Raw genomic sequence first — 25,743 nt, forward strand, 5'->3', positions numbered from 1 at the left:
AAAAGGAGAAAATTGCATATTTTGACGAACATTTTAATGTCACAACTTAAAATAATGCAGGGTCTGTGCTAAGATCAACAAAAATCTAATTACTACTCTTCATTTCTGGAGTACAATAACTTGTGCTCTGAAAATAAAACGCCTTCCTCACATTTTTTTTTTCTTTCAAGAATAAGTAAGCAAAAACCTAAATAATGTAAGGCACTGAACTGAGTCATGTGTCACATGTGAGATATGAGAGGTGGGTTACAGTAGATTCTCTGTAACAGTGTCCATCCAGAGTTGGGACATTAATGACCAGGTCTCATGTGAAAGACATAGCTTCCAAAATACATAGAAACCATATATTCCACAGCAATTTGTGCAGCAGTGTGTGCTCACTGTTTTCCGGATACGTTGCAGGGGCTTATTGGGTAAAAGAAAGAAACTGCAAGCTCTTACTTTGCCCCTTTACTTTCTGGCTTTTTCCTTCTTCCTTTCTGGCAGAAGAGTTATTTCCCCTCCTGTAGTATTTCCCTCTCTAGTTCGGGCTATTTGTTTGGAAATAGGTGTAAAGGAAAAGACTGGCTTCACTTCAGGACAGAAATGGTTATGAAGGCACATGCCAATGACTCTCCTTCACCAGTTTCATCCTAGATCTACCTTAACTGTAGATGGGGATGAGAAAAATGCAGAGGGTCCTTGATGCAGGGTTTCACTCTCATGTTGTCTACACAATACCTCTCCCTCAAATGTTCAACCCAATCTCATTTGGGGGAAAGCAATTTTGTAAAGGGAGTTGGTAGGAGCGCTGCTATTATGTGTTCCATCTAAGTGAGAGGCTACCTGGACTCATTTCAAAAGCACTGGTAATCATGGCAGCATTAAAATATGTATTGCTTGGAATTAAGGCATTTCAGAATGCAGAGCTTGTTTCTCTATAAACTGTATTTATTCTTTAATTATCAGTAAGAAAAAAACCCCACATAATTAGGTTAATTACTAGTCCATTTAAAAAAAGATTTTAAAAAAGTGACCTTGAGCCACTTGCCCTCCTTCCAGAATGCCACACTTCAATCAAACAGTGGTGCCTTGCTGGCTCTGGTGGCACAGGCCTGTAATCCCAGAGGTTCAGGAGGCTGAGGCAGGAGGATTGCAATTTCAGAGCCAGCCTCAGCGAAAGCAAGGTGCTAAGCAACTCAGTGAGAACCTGTCTCTAAATAAAGTACAAAATGGGGCTGGGATGTGGCTCAGTGGTTAAGAGTCCCTGAGTTTAATCCCTGGACAAAAACAAAACAAAACAACAAAAAAAAAAAGGTAGTGCCTTTATCCTCCCTTAGGCTTTGGGTAAGCTTTGTCACTGTTTCTACTGATAGATCATGGAAAGGTAATGCTGTATAATTTACAAGGCTTGATTGTAAAATGAATACCACTTTTGCCTGCCTCTTGGAGCACTCATCTTTGGGACTCTGAGCTATATTATTAGATATCCAAAAAGAACAAACTGTGATAAAGTCCAAACTATCCCATCAGGAACCTTGTGAAGAGGCTCTGAGAAAATGAAGAGAGGTGCCCAGCCCGTCCCCATTGCCCCATCCACTCAACCCCATCTGTTCAGCTCTGACTGCCATCTGTCTGTTAGTACCTGAGAAAACTCTAGAGTGCCCAATTGAGCTATTCCTGAATTTTTTGTCTACAAAAAAAAAAAAAAATGAACGTTGCTATGTTTTAAGCCACTAAATTTTGGAATTATGTGTTATACAGACAATAAGAAGAACCAGATCAATTTTAGTAGCTCCCAGGGGTATGTGGAAATTGTACGTATTTGAAAACACACATACACACACACATGGGCACTAATACAGAATATAAGTCACAAGCTATATACTCAGTGGACAACCTTTACACCTGTTGAAGCAATCTGAAGGGTCTACAGTTCATTCTGTTAAATATTAGGAACAAATTGAGGTGACAAATAGTATATGCTTATTTTCTGCTTTCTTGAAGAACTAATGTATTTTATCTATATGAATATAATTCTTAGAGCAGAATTTCCCCCATTTTCATTTAATAATTATCTAAAGTCATTTACAAAAGCACCTAGCTTCTTCAGTCCTTCCTTGGGACCAAATATTGAACAAACAGCATTTATCTGACATGCAAGAAATTCGGTATGCTCAAATAGTTTGAAAAACAGTATAATATTTAGATGTAGTTTCTAAATAAAATGTACAGTTAAAACTCTTAATATAAAGATTTTTAAAGGAAACAGAATTATTATGTGCACCTGGACTTGAACTCATAGAAAAGACAAAGATATCCTAAATAAAGGATATTCTTGGTGATTAGAAATGGTTGGTTCCTGAGGCTGACTGAGGTCACTAAACAGATCCATCTCTATTATACAAATACATGGAAGGTCTAGAGGTAACAAGATAAGACACTGACAGGTCACAATACAGCTTTAACCTCCATGGCAGCATCTTAGTGGGCATTATAAAATAGTGTATTAAGCAGATAATTTAGTATTCCAAATCAAACTCCTTTGGAGAAACTTTGGGTCAAGTCTTGCTCCCTCTCAGCCAATGTCCCACCACTCCCTCCCCTCATCTGGTTAAAGGGATTCCTGTAATACCAGAAAATAGGTATCAAGATCCTGGTAAATTTCACCAAGATCTTTTGTATATTTGATGGCAGGGCTAACTCACCTGGGCTATATAATGCAATTGAACCCTCCAAATTGATTCCGTTGCTCGGACAGCTAGTTGTGTCTTAGAAGCAAACAATCTGGGGCTCTCTGACTTCTTTCTCACTCTCTTTCTTTCTTACACACACACACACACAACATATTCCATTACATTATCAATTTCCTCTCTTCCACACACCCATGTTCTTCAGAAAGGGCAGAGTTAGAAATGACAGGGCAGGACTTGTGAGCAGAAATTACAGCCTCCTGCCTCTCATCGATGTAAATTTAAACCTGAAACCAATAAATGTGCTTTCATTGCCAATAAAGAACTAATTGTACTACACACTAAAAGGAAAATAAGGAAAAGTTTACACATTCCTCAGGCTAACTAACATGTGCTTAGGCCATATTTACAGTGTTAGAATGACCTGTAAATAATTGTTACTTTTCCTTCTACTTTTGTCAACCTAACACATTTCTAATCCTGCTGTTAAAACTTGTAATCTATCTATTCAAATAGTTGAAAATTAATTAATCAAGGATTAAGTATTTATGACTGAGCCTTTGCATATGGAATACATAAAAATAGGATGTTGATACATTTAGTAAATTAAAGATGAATGTAAAATTCTAGATCACGCTTTAAAATTACTCCATTTATAACAATTTAAACACCATAACTACTAACAGCCACATTCCAAAGTTCAAGAAGCCTATCTATTTTTATAAATATGTTTTATTCTCTATTGTTATTGTATATTCCATAGAAGTAAAGGGCTACCTGGACTTGTTTCAAATTCTCTTAAATTACATGTCACTCTAAAGAAGCCTTTTTCCAGATAAGTTGTAAAGAACATGTATTTTTTAATGGCAGGTATTTTATCATCTCTGGCCATTTAGATTATAGGTGTGGGATCCTGTTTTATATGGCACCCTGCTACCTTGGAAATTCTCTTTTAGCTGTTTCAGTTAGAAAGTCTTTGCCAAACAAAACAGTAGGAGGGAAGCTGTAAAAAAAAAAAAAAAAAAAAGCCTCAAAATGCTAAAAAAAGAAATAAGTGAACAAGCAACAATGTAAACACAAACTAGAGTAGTATTCCCATGACCTACATTTGATAGGAAAAAAAAAGAAAAAAATACATAAGATGTAGAGAATATCTATTTAAAACAACGCACATTTGCCTTTAGAAACAAAGTTATTCAGACACTATTATAAATAAGCTATTATACTACAATAATTATGTTAAAAATCTCAGACCTCAGATATTATTTTAAGGTAAATGTGTCTGGTCTATGATTTTCTTCTGAAATGAGAATGATATAAAATTTTAAAAGAATTTTTTTAAAAAAATCAAGCTCATTGAAATCTAAATAGTCAAATTGTACAAATAGATTATCCTCAAGATTGCCTTTTGAAAATCACTTAGTTTGTTATGTAGAAAGTTACTGGTATGACTTAGGAAGATGAGTCCCATATCCTAGATTCAGACTCACTGCTCTTTTGCAGACATGTGATTCATTTACATCACTTCTTTTGGGTTTGAAATAAATATAAACCAGATGAACATTAAAATTAAATATATGTTAGTACGGCCATTATAGAAAACACTGTGACCATGCACTCCGGACTCTGGGTATTCACATTCATGGACCATTTGTGTGTCCTAGTAGCCTCCTTGCAATCCCCCTGTGCTGCAGGCACCACTGCTGGGATTTCTGAGGTTCAGAGAGGTTAAGTTGCTTACTCAAAGTGCAAGGCAGAATGCAAACAGGGACACAGTTTTAGACGCATTTCTCCTCATCACAGCTGTCCTCTAGAACTATGTGGGGAAATCCAATAGCTTATTTGAAAATACCTTGAGCCTAGAAAGAGTTCATTGAATCTCAATAGATTAAGTCCCAAATTCAACTCAGGACCAAACTCAGAATAAATCATGTGATTTTATAGTCCTATCACATGTATCTATTTAAGGGAGGCCAGAAGGCATTTTCCAGTTACTGCTCACAGGAGACTACCTTTCCTTTTCTTTTGCCCATCTTTTCTCTTCTGTAGGTGTGCAAGAAAAAGTATGGCCTTTAAAAAGGATTCCAGGCTCATCTTTTTAAATGCCCTCATAGATAGGTCTGAAGAATAACCCATCAGTCAATGTTTACTTTTGCATAATAACAGAATATGACCATGAGAATCACTGTCAGGAAGAATATTTTATCTTCCGCTGAAGGGGAAAACAATCTTGAAGAGGATTAGCAAAAGTTGGTATTTGAAATATTCATTGGTTAATATTATCAAGAACTGTCCTCTTGAAAACTGGAAATCCATATGCAACAAAATGAAACTGAATCCCCTCCTCTCACCATGCACAAAGATTAACTCAAAATGGATCAAGGAGCTTGATATCAAATCAGAGACTCTGCATCTGATAGAAGAAAAAGTTGGCTCCAATCTACATATTGTGGGGTCTGGCTCCAAATTCCTTAATAGGACACCCATAGCACAAGAGTTAATAACAAGAATCAACAAATGGGACTTACTCAAACTAAAAAGTTTTTTCACAGCAAGAGAAACAATAAGAGAAGTAAATAGGGAGCCTACATCATGGGAACAATTTTTACTCCTCACACTTCAGATAGAGCCCTAATATCCAGAGTATACAAAGAACTCAAAAAATTAGACAATAAGACAACAAATAACCCAATCAACAAATGGGCCAAGGACCTGAACAGACACTTCTCAGAGGAGGACATACAATCAATCAACAAGTACATGAAAAAATGCTCACCATCTCTAGCAGTCAGAGAAATGCAAATCAAAACCACCCTAAGATACCATCTCACTCCAGTAAGATTGGCAGCCATTATGAAGTCAAACAACAACAAGTGCTGGAGAGGATGTGGGCCAATTTGGAAAGCAGTATGGAGATTCCTGGGAAAGCTGGGAATGGAACCACCATTTGACCCAGCTATTGCCCTTCTCGGACTATTCCCTGAAGACCTTAAAAGAGCGTACTACAGGGATACTGCCACATCAATGTTCACAGCAGCACAATTCACAATAGCTAGACTGTGGAACCAACCCAGATGCCCTTCAATGGATGAATGGATTAAAAAATGTGGCATCTATACACCATGGAGTATTACGCAGCACTAAAAAAAATGACAAAATCATGGAATTCACAGGGAAATGGATGGCACTAGAGCAGATTATGCTTAGTGAAGCTAGCTAATCCCTAAAAAACAAATACCAAATGTCTTCTTTGATATAATGAGAGCAACTAAGAATAGAGAAGGGAGGAAGAGCAGAAAGAAAAGATTAACATTAAACAGAGACATGAGGTGGGAGGGAAAGGGAGAGAAAAGGGGAATTGCATGGAAATGGAGAGAGACCCTCACTGTTATACAAAATTACATATAAGAGGTTGTGAAGGGAATTGGAAAATAAACAAGGAGAGAAATGAATTATAGTAGATGGGATAGAAAGAGAAGATGGGAGGGGAGGGGAGGGGGGATAGTAGAGGATAGGAAAGGTAGCAGAATACAACAGTTACTAGTATGGCATTATGTAAAAATATGGATGTGTAACCGATGTGATTCTGCAATCTGTATTTGGGGTAAAAATGGGAGTTCATAACTCACTTGTAGCTAATGCATGAAATATGATATGTCAAGAGCTTTGTAAGGTTTTGAACAACCAATAAAAAAAGAACTGTCCTCTTTCCTAATCCTAATTATAAAGTTAAACCAGCATATCATGTGAAGTGAGCACAGACAAGAAACAACAGCAACAACAACAAATATCAAGTAAATTCATAAAGACAGATGGAAAGGATTTGCACTCCCTTACAAACAGTGACAGCTAGTGAAACAATGAGAATTTTGCAAAATAAAAATCTCCAGGAAATATGCCTAGAATAATCAACCTATTTGTTTACCTAAGGGAAATATGTATATCCTTAATTATGTAGGAATAAATACATGAATAAAAATGAGTCACTTGCCCATACCAGATAACTGAAAGTAATACTTTATTTTTCTTTCAGGCTGATTCCTTATTCATTTCACAATAATTTCTTGTGCACCTACTTATTATATCCCAGGCACTGGGGATACAATGATGAGTAAGACTCCTGATCTTCATAATGCTCATGGTCTAGGTAGTAGACAATTGGAGAATACTTACAAAATACAAAGTGACAGTGGGATAGAGGAAAATAACTGCTTTGAGGAGAAATAAAGACAACTGAAAAGCGACACATCAGTGAAAAACCCATTGCAGATTCTGTTACCTCAAATGCATTGTAATGAAAAGGACTTTAACATTTTCACATCATTCTGTAATAACTGCTGAAAAATGCAGAAATTGAGATGAAAATAACAAGTGTATATATAAATGGGTAGGACATGAAAACCAGGAACAAGGAGCAGTTTGGTTTAGCAAGATATTCAGTAAAGTGAAATAGAGTAATGAAGTTAAGGCTGAAAAGAAAAAGAGGCTGCAAATGGAGGACTTGAATAGCAGACCAAAGTTTCCAGGCTCTTTCAATTCTGATTCCAGTGCTGTCCTCTACCTATGCTTAGGAACATCATTTATGGTCAATGAAAGTCTTGGTTACTAATAAGAGATTGAAAAAAGAGACAAGTATAGACTACACCGGGGAATAAGAATTCTAAGAGTCAATAATTGTTATCAACTGGATGTTTGAATCCTCCCAGAATTTATGTTGAAATCTTAAATTCCATTGTATTAGGAGTTGAGGCTTGGGGAGACTTTAGATGATAGAGGATATGATGAGATCAATGTTCTTATAAGAAGAGACAAGAGAGAACTTGCTTCCTCCTTCTTCTGCCCAACATATGAAGATACAATAAGATCACTATGTACAAACTAGGAAGTAGGTCTTCCCTAGATACCATCTCTGCTGAAATCTTGATTTTGGACTTCCCGGCCTCCAGAACTATGATAATTCCTTCACCCGAGCCATCAAAACTTGTGTATTCTGTTATAGCAGCCCTGACTACAATAGCAATTGAGTGAATAAAAAAGAGAGTCCCTTGAAAATTAAAGTCCAAGATTCCAAAGGGAACACTTCATATACAGCAGGGTGGACACTGTGAGCTTGATTTTGAGCCCAATGAGTTTGAGGTGCCAGTGACACATTCAGGTGAAATATATTAGAGATGGAAGGATTACAAGTATTGATTTGTACTCATCTTAGAGGTGGGTGTTGATGTAGGAAGGACAGTCAAAGAAGAGAGCATAGGGAGAGGACAGCACTGGAATCAGAATCTGAGCAGAACCTGAAACCCAGTCAGTGGTCATGAAAAGATGTGAGAGAGGACAGGAAGAGAGTACCTAGGGGAGTAAACTAAACGAAAGAGTAGAGAATAATGGAAACCAGGGAGTGGGATTAGAAATAATCAGTGAAATTAAGTAATGGGGAGAGACTCTCCATGTTGGAGAACAGGCCCTGGATCAGGAAAGGAAAGGGCTGTCCTGGTTGCTAAATGCTACTTGTGTTTCAAAAACTAGAATCCATTCTCAGAATCAAGGACTGTTGCCAAACACCTGAAAACTCTGGATAAAGCTCTATTATCTTATCAATTCTCCAGAGAAGACTATGGATGACTTTCCTCATCTCATATTTGATGAATTTCATGTCTTATCTCTAGCAAATGTAAGCATTGAAAGAATCAAAGTTAAGGGAGCATATAGCTATTTCTCATCCTTTAATATGAAATTCTGTGGGGCAGTTCAGGCCACTTATCATCACTTCCTTTTATCAGATGAAAAAAATAAAGCCTAAAGTTTTTTTTTTTATGAAAGCTTTAACATCCTAAGAAATATTCAGGTTATTTATAAATTAAGTCATAAAATGATACATGGAAGGCAAGTACCTAAATTTCTATTTAAGAGCTTTAACTTGGACTCATTACATTGGGCCATATGTTAGTGTGGGATTAGTACTGAGTTCCAAGGTAGATTTTAGGATTCAATTCATATAAATAATTCCATGAAAGGGGTTTTGCTTTAATCATATCAGGGCAAGGCTAATTCTCTGTAATAGTATGGAAAGTTAGTGTTTTATTCAGCTTTTTCATTGCTGAAACTAAAGGACCCTACCAGAACAACTGTAGAGGAGGAAAAGTTTATTTGGGGGCTCATAGTTTCAGAGGTCTCAGTCCATTGATAGTAAACTCCATTTCTTAGGGCTCAAGATGAGGCAAAACATCATGGTGGAGAGTGTGGCAGAAGGAAGCAGCTCACAGGATGAGCAGGAAGCAGAAAGACTCCACTCTCCAGATACAAAATGTATACCCCATAGCCATGCCCACAGTGAACCACTTTCTCTAGCCACATCCCATCTGCCTCCAGTTACACCCAATTAATCCCATCAGAGGTTAATTCACTGATTAGGCTAATGCTATAACCCAGTCATTTCTCCCCTATACCTTCTTGCATTATCTCACATATGAGCTTCTGAAGACACCACATCTAAACCATAACAGTTAGTAATTACAATCAATTATATCAGGTTAATGTTTATCAGAGTATTTACTAAATAATTCTTGTTAAATTAATGGTCTAATTAAGAAACTGAATTTAAATACCTGTGGCACCCATTTGGAGGACACAAAGCTGGTTACTTCTATTACAGACAAGCCAGTTTGGGAAAGTCGATTAATAAATTCAATTTTTATGTCTGTAGGAACTATAACCTATAAAAACATAAAAAGTTAGTTTATAAGTAAAGTCACATGGGGTCTATTGTTGACAAACAGAAATTCACTTCCTAACTGAAAAGAAATGTGATTTATAAGCTCAAGTAGCAAGTGAAAACAAACATGTCTTTAACATCCTAAGAAATGTTAATATTTAAACTGAGTGTTTGAAATACACTCAGTAAAGCCAATATAGACTTACCTTTTCATTCTGCAGTCCATCCCTAGGCCCAACTTCTACTATTTTAACATATTCAGGGAGCCCAGATAACTGGGATGATTCCTGAAAAGCAAAATATAGCATTTAGACAAGAAAAATATAGCATTTAGATTGCAATACTTCTTATTTAAAAAGCTAAACAATTATACTATATTAAATAAAGCCTCATCCAGAAAGCAATAACAGTAAGAAATCAACATGATACAATCTAAATACCCTACTTATATTTGTAACATGAACTCATTTTTTCTTATAACTGCTTGATATTTTATGATTTAAATTCAAAAGAATAATTTCTAAAAATGAAATTGTGAAATAAGGGATTTACTCAGGATCTAAAGAGCAAATCTGTTGAATCATTCTGCATATAATTATATCACCTTTTTAAAAAAGATTTCTTTTTTAGTTGTAGATGGGCACACTACCTTTATTTTGTTTGTTTGTTTGTTTGTTTGTTTATTTATTTATTTATTTATTTATTTATTTTTAATGTAGTGCTAAGGGTGGAACTCAGTGCCTCACACATGCTAGGTGAGCGCTCTACCACTGAGCCACAGCCACAGCTCCTAGATCACATTTTTGTTAAAATAAAAGTTAAGCCATTGTACTAGCAGATATCTGCCACACAGAGTCATACCAGCTGCCACCTGCAATTCACTGAACTTAAGTGTAGATTTAGTATTTTGGCTCATGCACAGAAAGATAAGGTTAGATATAAAAGTATGCTATTTGCTTCTCTGTGTCACACAACAGAGCTACCACACAAACACTGCTTCCTGATGGACACTCGCCTAGTGAACATAAGCCTCAATATCTTCCCAACACCCCAGCTCTGGCCCAATGTAAGAAATACCTTGTTCTACCTTTTGCCCAACTCTGAGGTACTAAATGGGCTGGTTTCTGGAATTTCTGTCCCTAGACTAGGCAGGATGGACCTAGTTTAAAAGAGGCATCTGCCTTCTAAATGTATTGATTTAAAGGTTATTGTTTAATACAAGAAAAATAGAAATAGCCTGTTTTGTATCACAGTTTAAATGACAAAGAAGCTACCTCTTATAGACTGTACCAACATAATCTCTTGGTACCTCTGAGTGAAGCCTTGGTAACTGATCATTAAGTTCTTCATATGGATAGTTGGTAGAATCAACCCAGATTCACAAGACCTGTACCTTTCATCAGTAAAGACAAATTCAAGCTGATCAATTCATCTTGTCTCACTTTGTTCTTGTGACAATAACTGGCATACAATGGTGAAGTGGCTGTTTTGGATGCAGGATGCAGTTTTTGTCTATAACAGAAAAAGGCTCACTGGCCCTTTTAGTGTTTAAAACTCTTACAGGCTTTATTACTATTCTGTGTTAATTCAGTTGAAGAACCCAGATGGTCGCTGATACAATGTTAACAGACCATCCTCTACAATTTCCCTAAAATGGGGCAATTTGTTAACAAAAATTAGCCAAGAAGGAAGACAACTCTCATTTCTGCATCTTCTGTGTAGGTTATAATGCATAAAATTAACAGGAGGTAGAGAGTTAAGAGGGGAACATGAGTCCTCTGCTTTAGGTTCAGTTCTGAATGGTAGTCATGAGACCATGCCTAATTATGGAGTGCCTATAATGTCAACCCAGCAATTAAGAAAATGTATGGCATGGGAATATTGTGTAAAAGAGAGACTCATTTCTCTTTCTAGTCCTAAAATGGCAGCAATGAAACAAAACCTGAAACAAAACCAGGCAGCCTTAATACATGTGGTCTCATTATTGATGTTGTTTCACAAAACTACATTTCCAACAGCAATTAGCTTTCAGCATACATGGACAAAGAGTATTTCTTTGTTTAATGGAAATTTTGACCCAAAGAAGGAACATAGTGTTATTTAATGCTTGTGTACAATGAATACAATTAAAGAGCTGGGTTCGTTTCTCTGCATCAATGTGATAAATTTGGATAATTATTCACAGGTAATATGAAGAAAACCAACACTATGGTCATTTAAGTCAAAGCTGAATGTGTGACCATTTGATAGGATTTTCGATTCTTCTTGAATCTAATGCTACTCTTCAGTCTTTTTAGACAGTTTGAATTAAGCTAGTGACCAAAGATATTCCCCAATACAATCAACGGATCATATTTATGCACAGTCTGTATCACAGACTGCAATAGGTGCTGGGTGTATGCCAAAATGTAACCAGTAATAAATGGACTAATTAGATAGAAGCAGTAAGAGATGGTAAGGAAATCACAGAAGATGGAGTATCCGAGAAGAGGCGTATTCTATGTTCTGATGAGAAGATTATTAATTCAGGCATTTATTTTTTATTTATTTATTTATTTATTTATTTTGAACTTAGGTCTGGGCTAGTTTACACTCACAAATAGCCACATTGAAATTAAGTGCAATTGTATTTACTTGTGTGTGTGTGTCTGTGTGTGTGTGTGTGTGTGTGTGTGTGTTTAGTGCTGGGGATTGAACCTGGGTACTGTGCATGCTAGGCAAGTGCTCTACCACTAAGTTACACCCTCAGCCTCATGTGCTTATACAACATGAGGGATTTTATATTAATCATTATGTGTGAATCTGTGGTAGTAATGCTTAGAAAGAGATCAAAGGTCACCAAGAAAGGGCTCTCATATCACACATATTCAGTTAATATATGTTAATGCTGATGATAACCAGAGGACACTTAAATGTCTGGTAGGTTGTATTTCAGCAGCTGCACTTGGGGAACCTCAGAATTTCCTACTGGGCAGCAAGCATGCCTGCCTTTGCTCCAGCTGGACATACTATATCTTCGAAGGCGCTTTGCTAGATGAAAACCTTTGATAGATAATCAAGGAAAGGCATTCATGCCATGCTACTAAGACATGCAAATATGCAAGACAACAAAGAAGAAATGTTTTCCAACAATTACCACTATTAATACTCAAAAATATTTGTTTTTCCTCAACCAAAACTCTAATACATTATCCAAGATCTCATGTGTAATCTACTCAGAACCTCTACAGATAAAATTAAGTAATTTAATTTCTATGATCCCATAATACTTTTTAGAAACATATATTTTTAAAAATATCTGCAAATACTTCTTGCTTGCCTCTCTCTCTTCCTCTATTTCTCTTTTATTATGGGCCCATTTTTTAAATGAGTGAATTACAAATAATAAATGAATTCATACCTAAAACTTAGATAAGTAAGGCTAGTCTTTCATTTAGCGAGTACATTAGCCAATGTTATAATAGTTACTAGGTATATGAAAGGAATCATACAAAAATTCCTGCCCATAGCTAGTGAACATTTTAGTGGCACCTGGGTCTTCATGCTACTTTGAGACAGGAATGAGGGGGTACTTTACCTATACACTGAACATGAGTGAGTTATAAGTTACAAGGAATTGAGGTTTTAAAATATTAGGCTGTAGAAGTTAGTAACATAGTCCTTAAACAGGTCTATAGTCTAAAGTTTATTTTTATAACAGTAAAAGTCCTATGTTACTGAGCTTAGTGTATCCTGTTTAGTGTGCAGTACAGTATATGATACTAGTCTAACACAAAAGATGCATTATCTAGAGTGAAGAGTTCAAAAAGCTGTGTTATACAGCTGAGTGTGTGTCCACATTTGGCATCATATTTCCAATGGTTCACTTTCATAGAGCAACAATAAAAGAAACACTATCTTGCATTTATATGTTGTATTTTTTTCCAAAGAACTTTTCTATCTCCATTTCATCTGGGAAGCCACTCTATTAGTAAGGCAGAAATGAAAGAGAGATTAAATGACTTTCTAAGTTTACCTTGCTAAATTCCTTGGCTCTGATTCTAGTTTTCTTTAAGATGAGATTAAATACATTGTCAACTATTGAATTTTGCTTGAAAAAATAGTAATGAACCTTACTTTTACATAAAATGTAAGTGTTCTGCTTTATTCACATTTTTCAATTGTGCATAAAATTAAAAGGAAGGCATAATTTGATGCAGAACTCTGAAATCGTGTGTGTGTCTGTGTGTGTTTGTGTGTGTGCACACATACGCAATACATATGTTTTCTAGCAGTAATAATGGATGCCTTTATATAGTCAACCCTATTCATGGTGATAGGTGTCATTTCTTATTATCTACCCTACAAGTACAGCTTTTTTCCCTACACAACACTACCATAGTAGAAATTTCTATACCAGTTTATATATGTTCCACTGACTTCATTTCTTGAGAAGTAGTTTTTTGTGTGTAAAGTTGAAATATCCTCTTTCATAACCAGTATTCCCAAAGAGAATGACTCTGAGGGCCAAATAAAATGCTCCCACTACAGAGATGAGAAGTGTGGATCAGGAAATTGTGTGATTTTCTTTTGAAATTAAATTGGACTTCTTGAGGGGACATTAGATATCAGCTTTTCCAAAAGAATCTATTTTTGTCATCACATCTGAAATATGCACATGGTGCATTTTGTGGTAATGTTAAACTCTCTACACTCTGCTATTTGTTATTTCTTGGATATTAATTTCTCTTTTAACCCAATATAATCAGAAGCATGTAAACCATTATCACTGATATAGCAGATATCCACAGAAAACTTGGTCCTCCAGAGTAATCAAAAGATATTTTTCTCCCTGGGTGATTCTTTGGAACCAAGAGCTGAATAAACAAAGCTGATATTTGAAACCCTATTTCCAGAATATCCATATTTCAGGGTTAATTCAAAGGCAATCTGTGGCAATTTAATAAGAATGCATTCAAAACCAAGTAAGTTTGTAATGCAAAATAATTTTTGTAATGTATTATTAAGGTACCTAATCCTCCATGAATAGTATTTCTTAATTTACCAGCTCATATGTAAAAGAAAGTATCTGAATGCTTTTTAGCAATTTGGGAACAATCAGAAAGAAAGTAAAGAGTGTGCAATGCTTTGCTTCCCAACAACCATCAAAACAGTCAACGTTTTGACAGAGATTAAAAACAAGCTCTACAAACATGAATATCCTATCTCTACATGTATACTAAGGTGTATTCTTGGCACTTTATGGGAAACCAGTGTTGGGTGTCAGTGTAGATATACAACATAACTAAATATAAACCCCTTCTGTAATAAATTTTGTGAACACTGGAAAAATCAATAGTAGTTACAGAAGCATAAGAATATTACCCAACAGTTATCTGCACATATGGCAGATTATAGAATGTTAATAAAGGGATGAACAATAGAAAATCATCTAAATGTATTCATTATTTTTTAAAAAAACAGGCTCTCAATGGGCAGCATATACATTCACTTCTCAGTTAAATTCCATTTGTAAAAAGTGGCTAGAGAAATAAATGCATATCTGTCTTTGATATTTATTAGTTAATTATTGCTTTATCAAAATCCACATCTGTATTACAAATAAAACAAGATATAATGTTAAAAATAGAGAATATGAAAAAAGATTGTGAGGACAGTTTATAAAACATGAGTGGTAATAATATAATAGTAACCACAAAAAAATGAGAGGAACTACTTGTAAGGAGAAACATTAAAGAAACTGGTAATGGTAACTTTTAATGCACACATTTAATGAACCACTCAACCAAAGAATTAAAATAAATTGAAAAGGCTTCCAAAAAAGACTCTGGGTGTGGTGGCACATGCCTATAATCCCAGTAGCTCAGGAGGCTGAGGCAGGAGGATCATGAGTTCAAAGCCAACCTCAGCAAAAGAGAGGCAATGAGCAACTCAATGAGATCCTGTCTCTAAATAAAATACAAAATAGGACTGGAGATGTGGCTCAGTGGTTGAGTGTCCTTGAGTTCAATCCCTAGTAGCCCCCCTCCCAGAAAAAAGAATTCCAAAAAAGAAAACCCTTCTATGCTTTGCTAGAGCATTGATCCTGCATATCTAGCTCTGCTTTTTTAAATGACATTTGTTATTTACATTAGTTTAAGAAATAAAATTATTCTTTATTTGTGGCAACTTAATAATAAAATTAAGTTTATAAAAAATTAACCAACATGATCTATATCTGATTAACATTATCCTTATCACTTAATTATAGTATAAGATAAAAATGAAAGTGCCAATTAAAAAAACAAGACTAAAATTTTGATTTGAAGGATTTAATTTCTGGAAAATTTATTTCCTCAATGTCTTTGCCAACAAAACATTTTTACCTGGTGTGCTGACATCATTCCCAAAGTTTATTTTGGAAGCCACTAACATTGCTTTTGCATTTTGCAAATTCATAAGCCGTCAAATTGATTGAGTATATACAGATGATAATTTAAATTGGGTTGCTACTACTATTGAGAAAAAGCAATTACGTTGCTGCTCATGATCTTTTGATTATACCATATTGTCTGTATAATAATAGCAAGTTGGGACATCACATTCAAGATGTCCTCAGAGTTTTCAACTTTATAATATACTCTCTTAGACATAATAAAACTATTAGATTCCATTTAAATTTTGAATAAAACTGTTCAACTCTTAATAAATTTCCTCCATCAAAATACTTATGTAATGTCTATTTTCTGATTGGCTATAAAATATCAACATGTCTGAGTATTTGCATGCTTATAAACATACTGCAATTTTCTCAGAAAAATAACAAAACTACGTATGATGTCTTATATCACACAATATTTAACCAGTTTGGGATATTTGTTAGGGATGAGTTGTTGAGTAATAAAGGTAGCAGAACAGGGGCTTACAGAAATACTACCAGGTGCTAGTAAACTTAGGTAAAGTCTATCCCTGGGAAATTTTGATGATTATTAGTAGCAGACTATTGTGGGTATGGTGAAGTGGTGCTCAGACACTCCGTGCAGGACTGAAGCATTCCCAAATGCTAGAGTGTTGGCAGTATTCTCCTCTGCTAATCCTGTATTCTTCACTACCCCACAGGTATTGAATCCAAGGGCAACAATTTCCTGCAAACAACTCTTCATCCAAGAATCTGTTTCCTAGAGAATCGTACCTAAAATAAAAATTGGTGTCAGAAGTGATCTGAAGAAAGAGTCTGTAAAATGGGATTTAGGATAATTTGCTGACCAATTTCCACTTATTTCATATCCTTGAAAATAGGTGGGATATTGCTACTTCCGGATAGCCTGTTAACATAGATAGATATTCACTGGTTCTCCATCAGGACAATTTTGTCCCCCAGAGCACATCTGGCAATGTCTGGAATCATGGTCTCTTGTCACAGTGGCTGAGCACTACTACATGTTTAATGGGTAAACATGTTGCAGTGCACAAGTCAGGCCTTCCTACAAGGGATGATGGTTGTGGCACCCTGATCTGTACAATCAAAATAAACCAAGGATGAAGTGGACCAGTTAGTTGAGGTCAGCTGCCTCAATAAGCCTTGACCTCATGCTAGTCTACATACCTGCACCAATTTTCAGGCCAAAAACCAGTGGAATAAAGGAGCAAACAAATTCCCATGAGAAGGACCTTATAATATTATAAGAACTATGTATATTGTAGTTTTCTAATCTTTCCCCAAACGGTTTGACAGTAAATGAGCACTGGATAAAGGAGACCACTAAACATTTCAGTCTTGGACTCAAGGTCCAAGCTGACATCAAAACTTAGAGATCCAAAGTATCCCCTTGGAAAACACCACCCTATTAGAATAGGGGTTATGGAGGCCACGTGATAAGTGAAATCCTGTGACTCCATTCCTCTGCAATCTCTCTTTAGTCCCTAAGTGTACAATTGGAATATATATATTTGGTAGTGAAACAGATAACCGCCATATATTGGTTCTTTAACCCATAATATAAAACTGTCACAATAGGAAAGGGCAAAGAGAAGCTTCTGAAAGAGCTCATTTATTCCCTTCAGCCAAGAGAGTAAAGAGGTAGAGAAGGAAAACGGGAAAGGGGCGAGGGATAGAAACAGGGATAGGGGGAGAGGAGAAAGCAAAACATCCTGGGAAATGGAAGAGATTATGTCATCTGTACATATCTAAAGTAAAGGAGTTATGACCTCATCATAAGTCCACTTTAGTGACCAATACAGCCTTCACCAAAGCCAGAAAGATGTTAAAAATTTCAAGGATATCAGAGAACTCCCAAAACCTCAACTCCAAATGTAGCTTCTGTACCTGTTGTGTTACTTTTGGCAAAAGCCAATTAACACTGCCTCAAAGTGTATGGCAAGCAGCCACTGATTAAAGGAATTGTATTGTTTTCTATCTGATGGAGAGAATAAAATATTCCCCCCACTCTCCACTCTTTTTTTTTTTTTGAGACAGGCAACAGTAGAGATTTATAGAATTCTCCTCAAGCTATACTAACTCTTCTACTGTTATATTTCAAAGAGACCTGAAAATTCCAGACATTCTGAAAAATATCATATAGCTTCACTATGTCAATGAATGAAGTTCTTACCATATTGAAGGAAACTCAAACTTCATTAAGAATTTATAGAAGTAATTCAGGGGACCTTTAAAAAAATTCAGGCATCCAAAACCAAATACAGCAAAATGAAAGTGACTGTTAAATAGTACTAAATTCAAAGTCTTAAATAGTCTGACAAATAATTCGGAGATGGCCATCTCTGTAGGACATGTTGCAGAGATTTAAAATACAAAGTATGAATCCTACTGCTTCTCCATTTTAAACTCAGAGCAGGCAATGGTAGTCAAACACAGTAGGCTTTCAAAAAGAGGCCAAGTACCTCCTAGGCCTTCTCAATGTATCTATCTACTCCAATATCGACTACAGAGAGATACTGTAAATCTCCCATTTTCTATCAATGTTGAGTCTGAAGACAAAATGTATTTGCCATCCTGAGACAATGAGGAAAAACTATTTTGCCTGTGTGGTTCTGGTGATTAAACTTAGAACCTTGTACATAGTAGGCTACCCAGACCCTTTTTATTTTGAGACAGGGTCTCACTAAATTGCCCAGGCTGGCCTTGAAATTGTGATTATCTGCCCTCAGCCAATGGGATCACAAGTATGCACCTCCATGTCTGTGGGAAAATGTTCTTATCACTCTGTACTTCATTTATTAATTTAGAATAAATTCAGGTAATAGCTATAAAGAGTTTTCAAATTATATATGTATGAATATATATGTACATATATAAGCTTTCCACAAATATAATAGCCATTAGACAAATAAATGTAAGGGCAATAGTTTTTTGTTCATTTATTCATTTTCTTAATATTGATTAGATATCAAACATGCAAGATGTTATGCTAGATCTTGGTTAAAGAAAGCTTATTTGGATATAGTGATTAATTTCAAAGGAGTTACTCTAATTAAAATATACCCAAAATAAAGCATTCATTACTCTTTTTGCTGCATTTCCAATACCATTACTAAAGCAAATCTGAGGAATTTCTTAACAATACTGTAATTGGCCATCTAGTATGATGGAAAAAAATATCTAGAGAAAAATAACTAGGCTGTAGCAGACACTATTGCACAAATGTGGAAAATATAATTTAATTATTCTTCTGTTTGAAATGGGAATAATAATGACCCTTGGCCCATAATTTCATTGTAAAGATTCAATGAGAATATGAATATAAAGCATTTAGTATTGTCCTTCCTGAAGAGCCATTTGAGCAATGTTTGCCTTTTGTAAATATAACGTGTAGACATAAAAAGGGTTTAAAAATATTTTTGCAAAAATGATAGCTTAAAATTATTCCATCTATCATTTTAAAATATACCTACCAGCTTAAAATTTTCAATGAAAGGGATCATTGTTAACAGTGGAGCCGATTACCTATACAGTCCTTGCCACAATCAAAATCCTACATGGAAATTATTCAAGATCTCTCAGCAAGGAGCTCCAAAAACTTTGGAGATATTATCCCCCATTCTGGAACTTGCCAACAATTTTATCCACCTCCAGTGCTGACACCATCAACTCCACCCATCCTGTTCCACTTGGCAATGTCAACCTCAGTTTGAACTTGTGAAAGGCAACAGAGGGGCACTCACTCCAGTGTCAGGAAAAATGAGAGCTCATATTCAAAACCTGGCTGAATAATGCTATAAACGAATACAGAAGTCACAGCTATTTACTTGTTGAAAATGTTTTTATGGAAAAAATACTAATTTAAAAGGCAAATTAAATACATTAATAATTCTGATTGGCATCACATACTCAGAGACAAAAGTACTATAAAAAAGCCCATGTCCTCTTCTCAAGCTAGATTTTAATTTCTCCTTTCACCTCAGAGATGTTCCTTTCAGCTTTACAACCAATTTTGAGGATAGAAGATCTACTATTTTTTTTTTTTTAGATGCAGATCTTCTTGTGATATGGAGCTAGTAGATTGTTAGACGTTCATATCACAACATGAGAGTTGACCCACATCCTTGGCCAAAGAGACTTTTTGACTAAAGAGACTTTACAAAGCCTCTAAATAACCCAGTTAGACATTTTATCATTCTTGGGGTACTCCAATTATTCCATTTGACACTCTGTAATGTTACAGGAAAAAATTATGACCTCAAAATACATCAGAAATTTTCAGAAACTTCATCATATGGGACAAATTATAAGGGTAATGAAATATATTTAGAACACTCCAAGCAGTGGAGGGGATGTGAACAATTTTGAAGAAACTATACCAATACATGAGGTCCTTTAAGCATGATGCCCAGAGCCGGAGGGTCTTCTTGCCTAGGTCTAAAGGGTTCTGTGTAAAACTGACAGTCCATTCTTTATAATCTTTCTTCCCAAAGGTTCCCCACCTCCGGGGAAATCCACATTTTTCTTTAAATTGTCAAAGCCCACATGAAGATTCACCCTGACTCCTCTCTCTCTCTCTCTCTGACACTCTATATTAAAGTTATCAGCAGATCAAATTCTATCTTGGAAATAATCACTTCTAACCTGGATTACTGCAAAGAACATGCTAAGTATTCTCTCGGCTTCTACTCCTGCCATTTCCTTTCCAAAGCAGCCAGCAGCTTGATAGTACTTTGAAACATTCCCAGATACATCACTCTTCCATTCAATACAATTTCCACAACTTTCCATTTTCCTCAGTAAAATATCAAAATTCTTTAGTCTTTGTCATGGCATTGGAGGTTGTTGTGGCTTGGATCTAAAATGTTCCCCCAAAGGCCATGTGCTACAGGCCTGGACTCCAACCTGTGGAACTGTGGGGAGGTAGTAGAAACTTGAGGAGTTTGGTCACTAGGCCCATGTCCTTAAGGATATATGTTGTTCTCGTCCCTGGACCTTTCTTTTTTTTTTTTTTTTTTTTTCCTTCGTCCTTCCCACCTTTCCCTCTGCTTTAGGACTGCCATGGGGTTAGCAGTTGTTCTCCACCAAACCTTTCAGCCATGATGATCTGTTTCACTTCATACCCAAAGCAAAGGACCCAGGAACCATGGATTGAAACCATAAGCCAAAATAAATCTATTCTCCTGTAAGCTACTTTTCTAAAGTATTTTGTCACATTGATAAAAATGATTAATACAAATGCCCTCCATGATCTTACACCTTATTATTGTCTGACAGACTATTTTAATTGCCCTTCACCTTTGCTCCAGTCACTCCAAATGCTTTGCAGTTACTTGAACACTTGTGCATTTTAATTTCCCCTGCTGGGCTGTTCTTCCCACCCATATCTCTGTGGTTCATTTCCTTTAGTGGTTCTACTCCCTAAAATTTCTGTGTAAAATAATAATAATAATAATAATAATAATAATAACAATAATAATAATTCAGCAACAGCAACAACAACCCCACAAACAAAAATAAAATTTCTCTCTACTCTCTGATACCCTTAGTTTTTATTATGCTGAGCTGGGTATATAGAACATGCTTAGTAAACACTTTCTATCAGTCATATAATGGAATATGTTCGCATTCATGTTATATATTTGAAAACTAACAAAAATCTACTACACATAATGCTCCCTGATACTTTGGAGAAAAACATCTGGAATCATTATATGTACATTAATTGTCTAAAAGAAGCCTTTAAAAACACCTTGAATGGAAAGAAGCTTCTACAAAGGGATGGTTAGCTGAACACCATTCCATTTCTGAAGGATTAAGTAGTCTCAACACCTAAAAGAATATACATGTGTCTGTTGTGCAGGTTCTCCTCAGTTGGCTGGGGTGAGTTGAACCTTAATATTGGTCTTACTGGACACAATATATCAAAATTATTGACCCTACAGGTCCAAATACTTACCAATATTCAGGATCATCTGGGAGTTTTCTAAATCAGAAGGGGAAATACTGTGATTATTGTAAGCAGCAATGACAAGGGATTCTGTAAATTTTGTATCTAAAATCTTGGTTTTTTTTAATTCATTCATTGGATGGGCATTGGTACCTGGCATACAGCAGGACAGATAAAAGGTCCTGTCTTCATGAAACTTGTACACAATAGCAAAATTAAATGGCAATAATTTTCCAGGTACAGTGGTGCACGCCTGTAATCCCAGTGGCTCAGGAGGCTGACAGGAGAATTGAGAGTTCAAAGCCAGCCTCAGCAAAAGCGAGGTGTTAAGCAATTCCGTGAGAACCTATCTCTAAATAAAATACAAAATAGGGCTTGGGATGTGTCTCAGGGGCCAAGTGCCCCTGAGTTCAATCTCTGGTACCAGCCCCCCTCCAAAAGGCAATAATTAAAATACACAGGGATAAGTGTTATGAATATAAAGAAATCAAGGAAAGGGGAGAGAAGACAACGGAAGACATGCTACAGGTTTATATCAGAAGTTATAGTTCAAGAAAAGAAAAAAAGGGAGGTGGGTGGTAGGGAGGTGTGCCAAGCTGGATAAATATATTGTGGAACAGCCTATTAGTCAAGAGATCAGCCAGGGCAACATTCTCCGGGTCGACTGGAGGAAATGTGCCCAGTGTAATAACTGTTCTAGGAAGTGCCTGAAGGCCAGAGTTAAATAGAGAAAAAGCAACCAAAGGCTAAAGTAATTGAAAAATCAGGATGCGAGGTACAGAGAGGGCCCAGGTAAAATTTTTTATTCCCAGGCAGATGGAAAACCACAGGAGTGCTTTGGAATAGAGGAGAGATATGATCTGAGGTTCATTTGTTAGGGCTTACTCTAGCTATTATCTTGGAAATAGACTGAAGGGATGGTATTTGTACCTGAAGAATGGAAACACAGAGACCACAAAATTAGGAGGTTATGGAAACTCCAGTGAGAGATAATGGAAGCTTGGATGAGAATAATTTGGTCAAAGAGGGCAAGAGGAGGCCCTGAGAGGACAATAACTTCTAACCATGTCAAAGTAAATCTCCTAACTCTCAGGTCGAGCAGGGCAGATGTGTACCTTACATCCTGATTTCCCCTAAAAGTTCAACAATGTAAAATGTGTAGACAGAATACTTACAAAAAGGAAATACTCCCAAATGTAAGAAAAAGCAAGTTGTTAAATTTATTGAAAACCTGCATCTCCATTAAACTCTTTCCTACCTTGCCCCAGAGCACGACTAAATTCTTTCCTACAGGAAGCTGCCTCACACTTTATAAAGTTAGATTCAATCACCCAAACGATACCAATATTTTGCTTTCTCCATTTTACTTGCAAGGTCTCAAAACTGACATCTCACCTACGAATGCTGATTTATGCTAAATATCTTTATACAGAGACTTTTTTTCCAATGGAGATCTGTAAAGTAGAGAAAAGGGACCAGAGGCACGGAGGAGGGGAAGGAAAGAGGAAATACTGTGAAATGATATTGACCATGTTATATTACTATATTGTTTGCAGATATGAACATGTAACAACAAATCTCACCATTATGTATAATTATAATGCATCAAAAATATGTGGGGAAAAAAACACCTTTTTTTTCCAATCACTGTTTTATAGCATATGGTTGTGTTTAACTTGTTTATCACTTCAGGGATGTGCTTCTAAAGCAGGGCACTTACCTTTGTCTCACTGCCTGCCACATTTAACCCCAGGCCAACCATAACAAATTATTCCATCTCAGGGAACCTGGCAGCACTTCCGTGTTCCCTGGCAGAACCTACCATCATCAACTCCAGCTCCACAGTCGGTAATTTCTAGATTGCTGCTAACTCACTGACTCCTCACCTGGCTTCACTTTCTGACACACTGACCTTTCCTGGCCCCAATTCTAATTAAAATGTGTGTTTTGTTTCCTTAGGGCTCTGTACCCAGCTGATGAGGTTGCTACTGGCTTTATTATTCTTTCCTTTCCAGGTGGCCTATTTCATTTTAGAGACAACATATCTTGAACCCCAGAGGTGTCTCTAATGTTGGGAATGTGAGCAGGCTGATGAGGGGTGGTCTGGGGCCACTGAATTTCTGATCCTTCTTAAATCACCTCACGTGTGTATTTGTTCCTTCCATGTAAGTCTAAATCTAGCTCTACTTAAATGTTCTCCATATACAGGGGAGTAAAGTGCTAGGAAATAAATCACATTGCCTGTGCAGAGTACAGCTGGTGCCCATTCAGCACTGAAATGTGCATCTTATACTTAAAGACTGCCTAATTCATTCTACAACTTTCTATCCTCTGGCTCAACAAGGCAGCAACAGAATGCCTAAATAAGTTTCGTGTATTGGGCGCAATCTGAAATACTCCTGCCTTCCTCAGGATTGGGCTGGAAACCATGTTTAGAGAACCCAGTCTTGCATCAGGCACCAGTTACAAAGACAAAAAGAACTTAAAAAGGGTCCACAAAATTATTAAAACAGCAGCTTACAGGATGGACGAGCAAGGCTTAAAAGTACTAGAAATATTTCATTTTGGCCATAGACAACTAATAGGCAATTTTATAACTTAAATATGTGAAGGGATGCCTATTCAGATTAGTGTTTCTGTCGATTTTTATTTAACACAGAATTAAATTTAAACTGTAAGTTGAGGATAAGGATGAAAGCTTCTTAAAAAGTAAGGGCCATTAAATACTTTGAAGAGTTATTGTTCTTTGAATCATTGTCATAAGCTTTTCATTTGAAAGTGGTCCTGATCCATACCTATTGTACTAGGACAAATAATATTATCTCCTTTTACTCTCAAAGTGTCTTGATTTTGACCATAAATTACATAAATATCCTAATTAAATTTATTACAAAATATAATTTGAAGGAATGAATATTTAATTAGATTACACATCCATTCTATTCCTACAAGAAAACAGAGCTTTCATATTGGCAGAACAAGGCCATTGCCTCTACCCACAATTCCTCCATTGGTCATGAATATGACCACCAAGAACAATCATACTTAGGCAAAACCATCCCTTCAGCAGTCCCTTAATTCCAACATGTAGGCTGCCCAAGAGATTGAGCTTTGTCTAGTTTCCATGTTTTTATAAATCTGCATTTCCAGAGAAATGTTACATACAGGGAAAACTATGAAATCATGTTTTTCATGCCTTGTTTTCAACTCTGTTTTTCAAAGAGAATTTTTTTCTTCTAACTTTCTCTGTGTCTACCATCAGCAGAAGTATCCTGACTGCTGCTTCCTAAATCTCATCAAAATTTAACTGACCCTGTTCCTAAACTAGTCAGGATTATGATCTTAATTATCTTTTTCTTTCCTCTTTTTTTGACAGCATCTAAGTTTCTTAGGGCCTCACTGAGTTGCTGGGGCTGGCTTTCAATTTGCAATCCTCCTGCCTCAGCCTCCTGAGGTGCTGGGATTATAGGCATGCACCACCATGCCTGGCTGATCTTTGTTATACAAATGCTATCTTCACTCCAAAATAGCCCAGAAAAACATTAAGGGCAGGCAGGCATTTTCACACATTTAACCTATGAATGGAACCAATCCTAAGGAACATTTTAGCAGTATGGAATTCCTTAGGTTTTTGACTTCTTTGAGCCATCTAAGGAAACCATCGCTGAGACAGATATGCACTGGAGAGGTGGAGTATACAGAGAATTATTTTAAAAGAATTAAATGAGACTTATCATCTCAAAAACAGAAGTCCCCACCACCACAACCAAAAAAAGAATTTTGCTCTAAAAAGTTGTATTGTGAAGCAAATACTGTGTATATAGCCCTCTATTTAACTTGCCCAGTATGTCCCTGCATGTGCTCACTTAGATTTACATTTTCTTAAACATAAATAACTGCCTGAAGATTTGGCAGGAAGGTTAAATCTTTATGGCACAGACTGCCATGAACAGGGTTAGACCACACTCTCATGCCGCCCTCATATCTGGATTTG

General features: G+C 36.2%; 1 protein-coding gene across 6 annotated transcripts in view; it reads right to left on the bottom strand.

Moving 5' to 3' along the window:
* The window catches only part of HMGCLL1 (3-hydroxy-3-methylglutaryl-CoA lyase like 1), a 185,704-nt gene that overhangs the window by 118,228 nt on the left and 41,733 nt on the right, over nt 1–25,743 (bottom strand). For all 6 annotated transcript variants that reach the window (XM_081294414.1, XM_081294411.1, XM_081294412.1 and 3 more), the window contains exons 2-3: nt 9,588–9,668; nt 9,275–9,382 (exon numbers count right to left, since the gene is read on the bottom strand). In XM_081294414.1, the coding sequence (XP_081150540.1) occupies nt 9,275–9,382; nt 9,588–9,668 (189 nt within the window). The remainder of the gene's footprint in view (nt 1–9,274; nt 9,383–9,587; nt 9,669–25,743) is intronic.

This window comes from Spermophilus citellus, assembly GCF_964194105.1.
Source record: "Spermophilus citellus genome assembly, chromosome: 5".
NCBI classification, from domain to species: domain Eukaryota; kingdom Metazoa; phylum Chordata; class Mammalia; order Rodentia; family Sciuridae; genus Spermophilus; species Spermophilus citellus.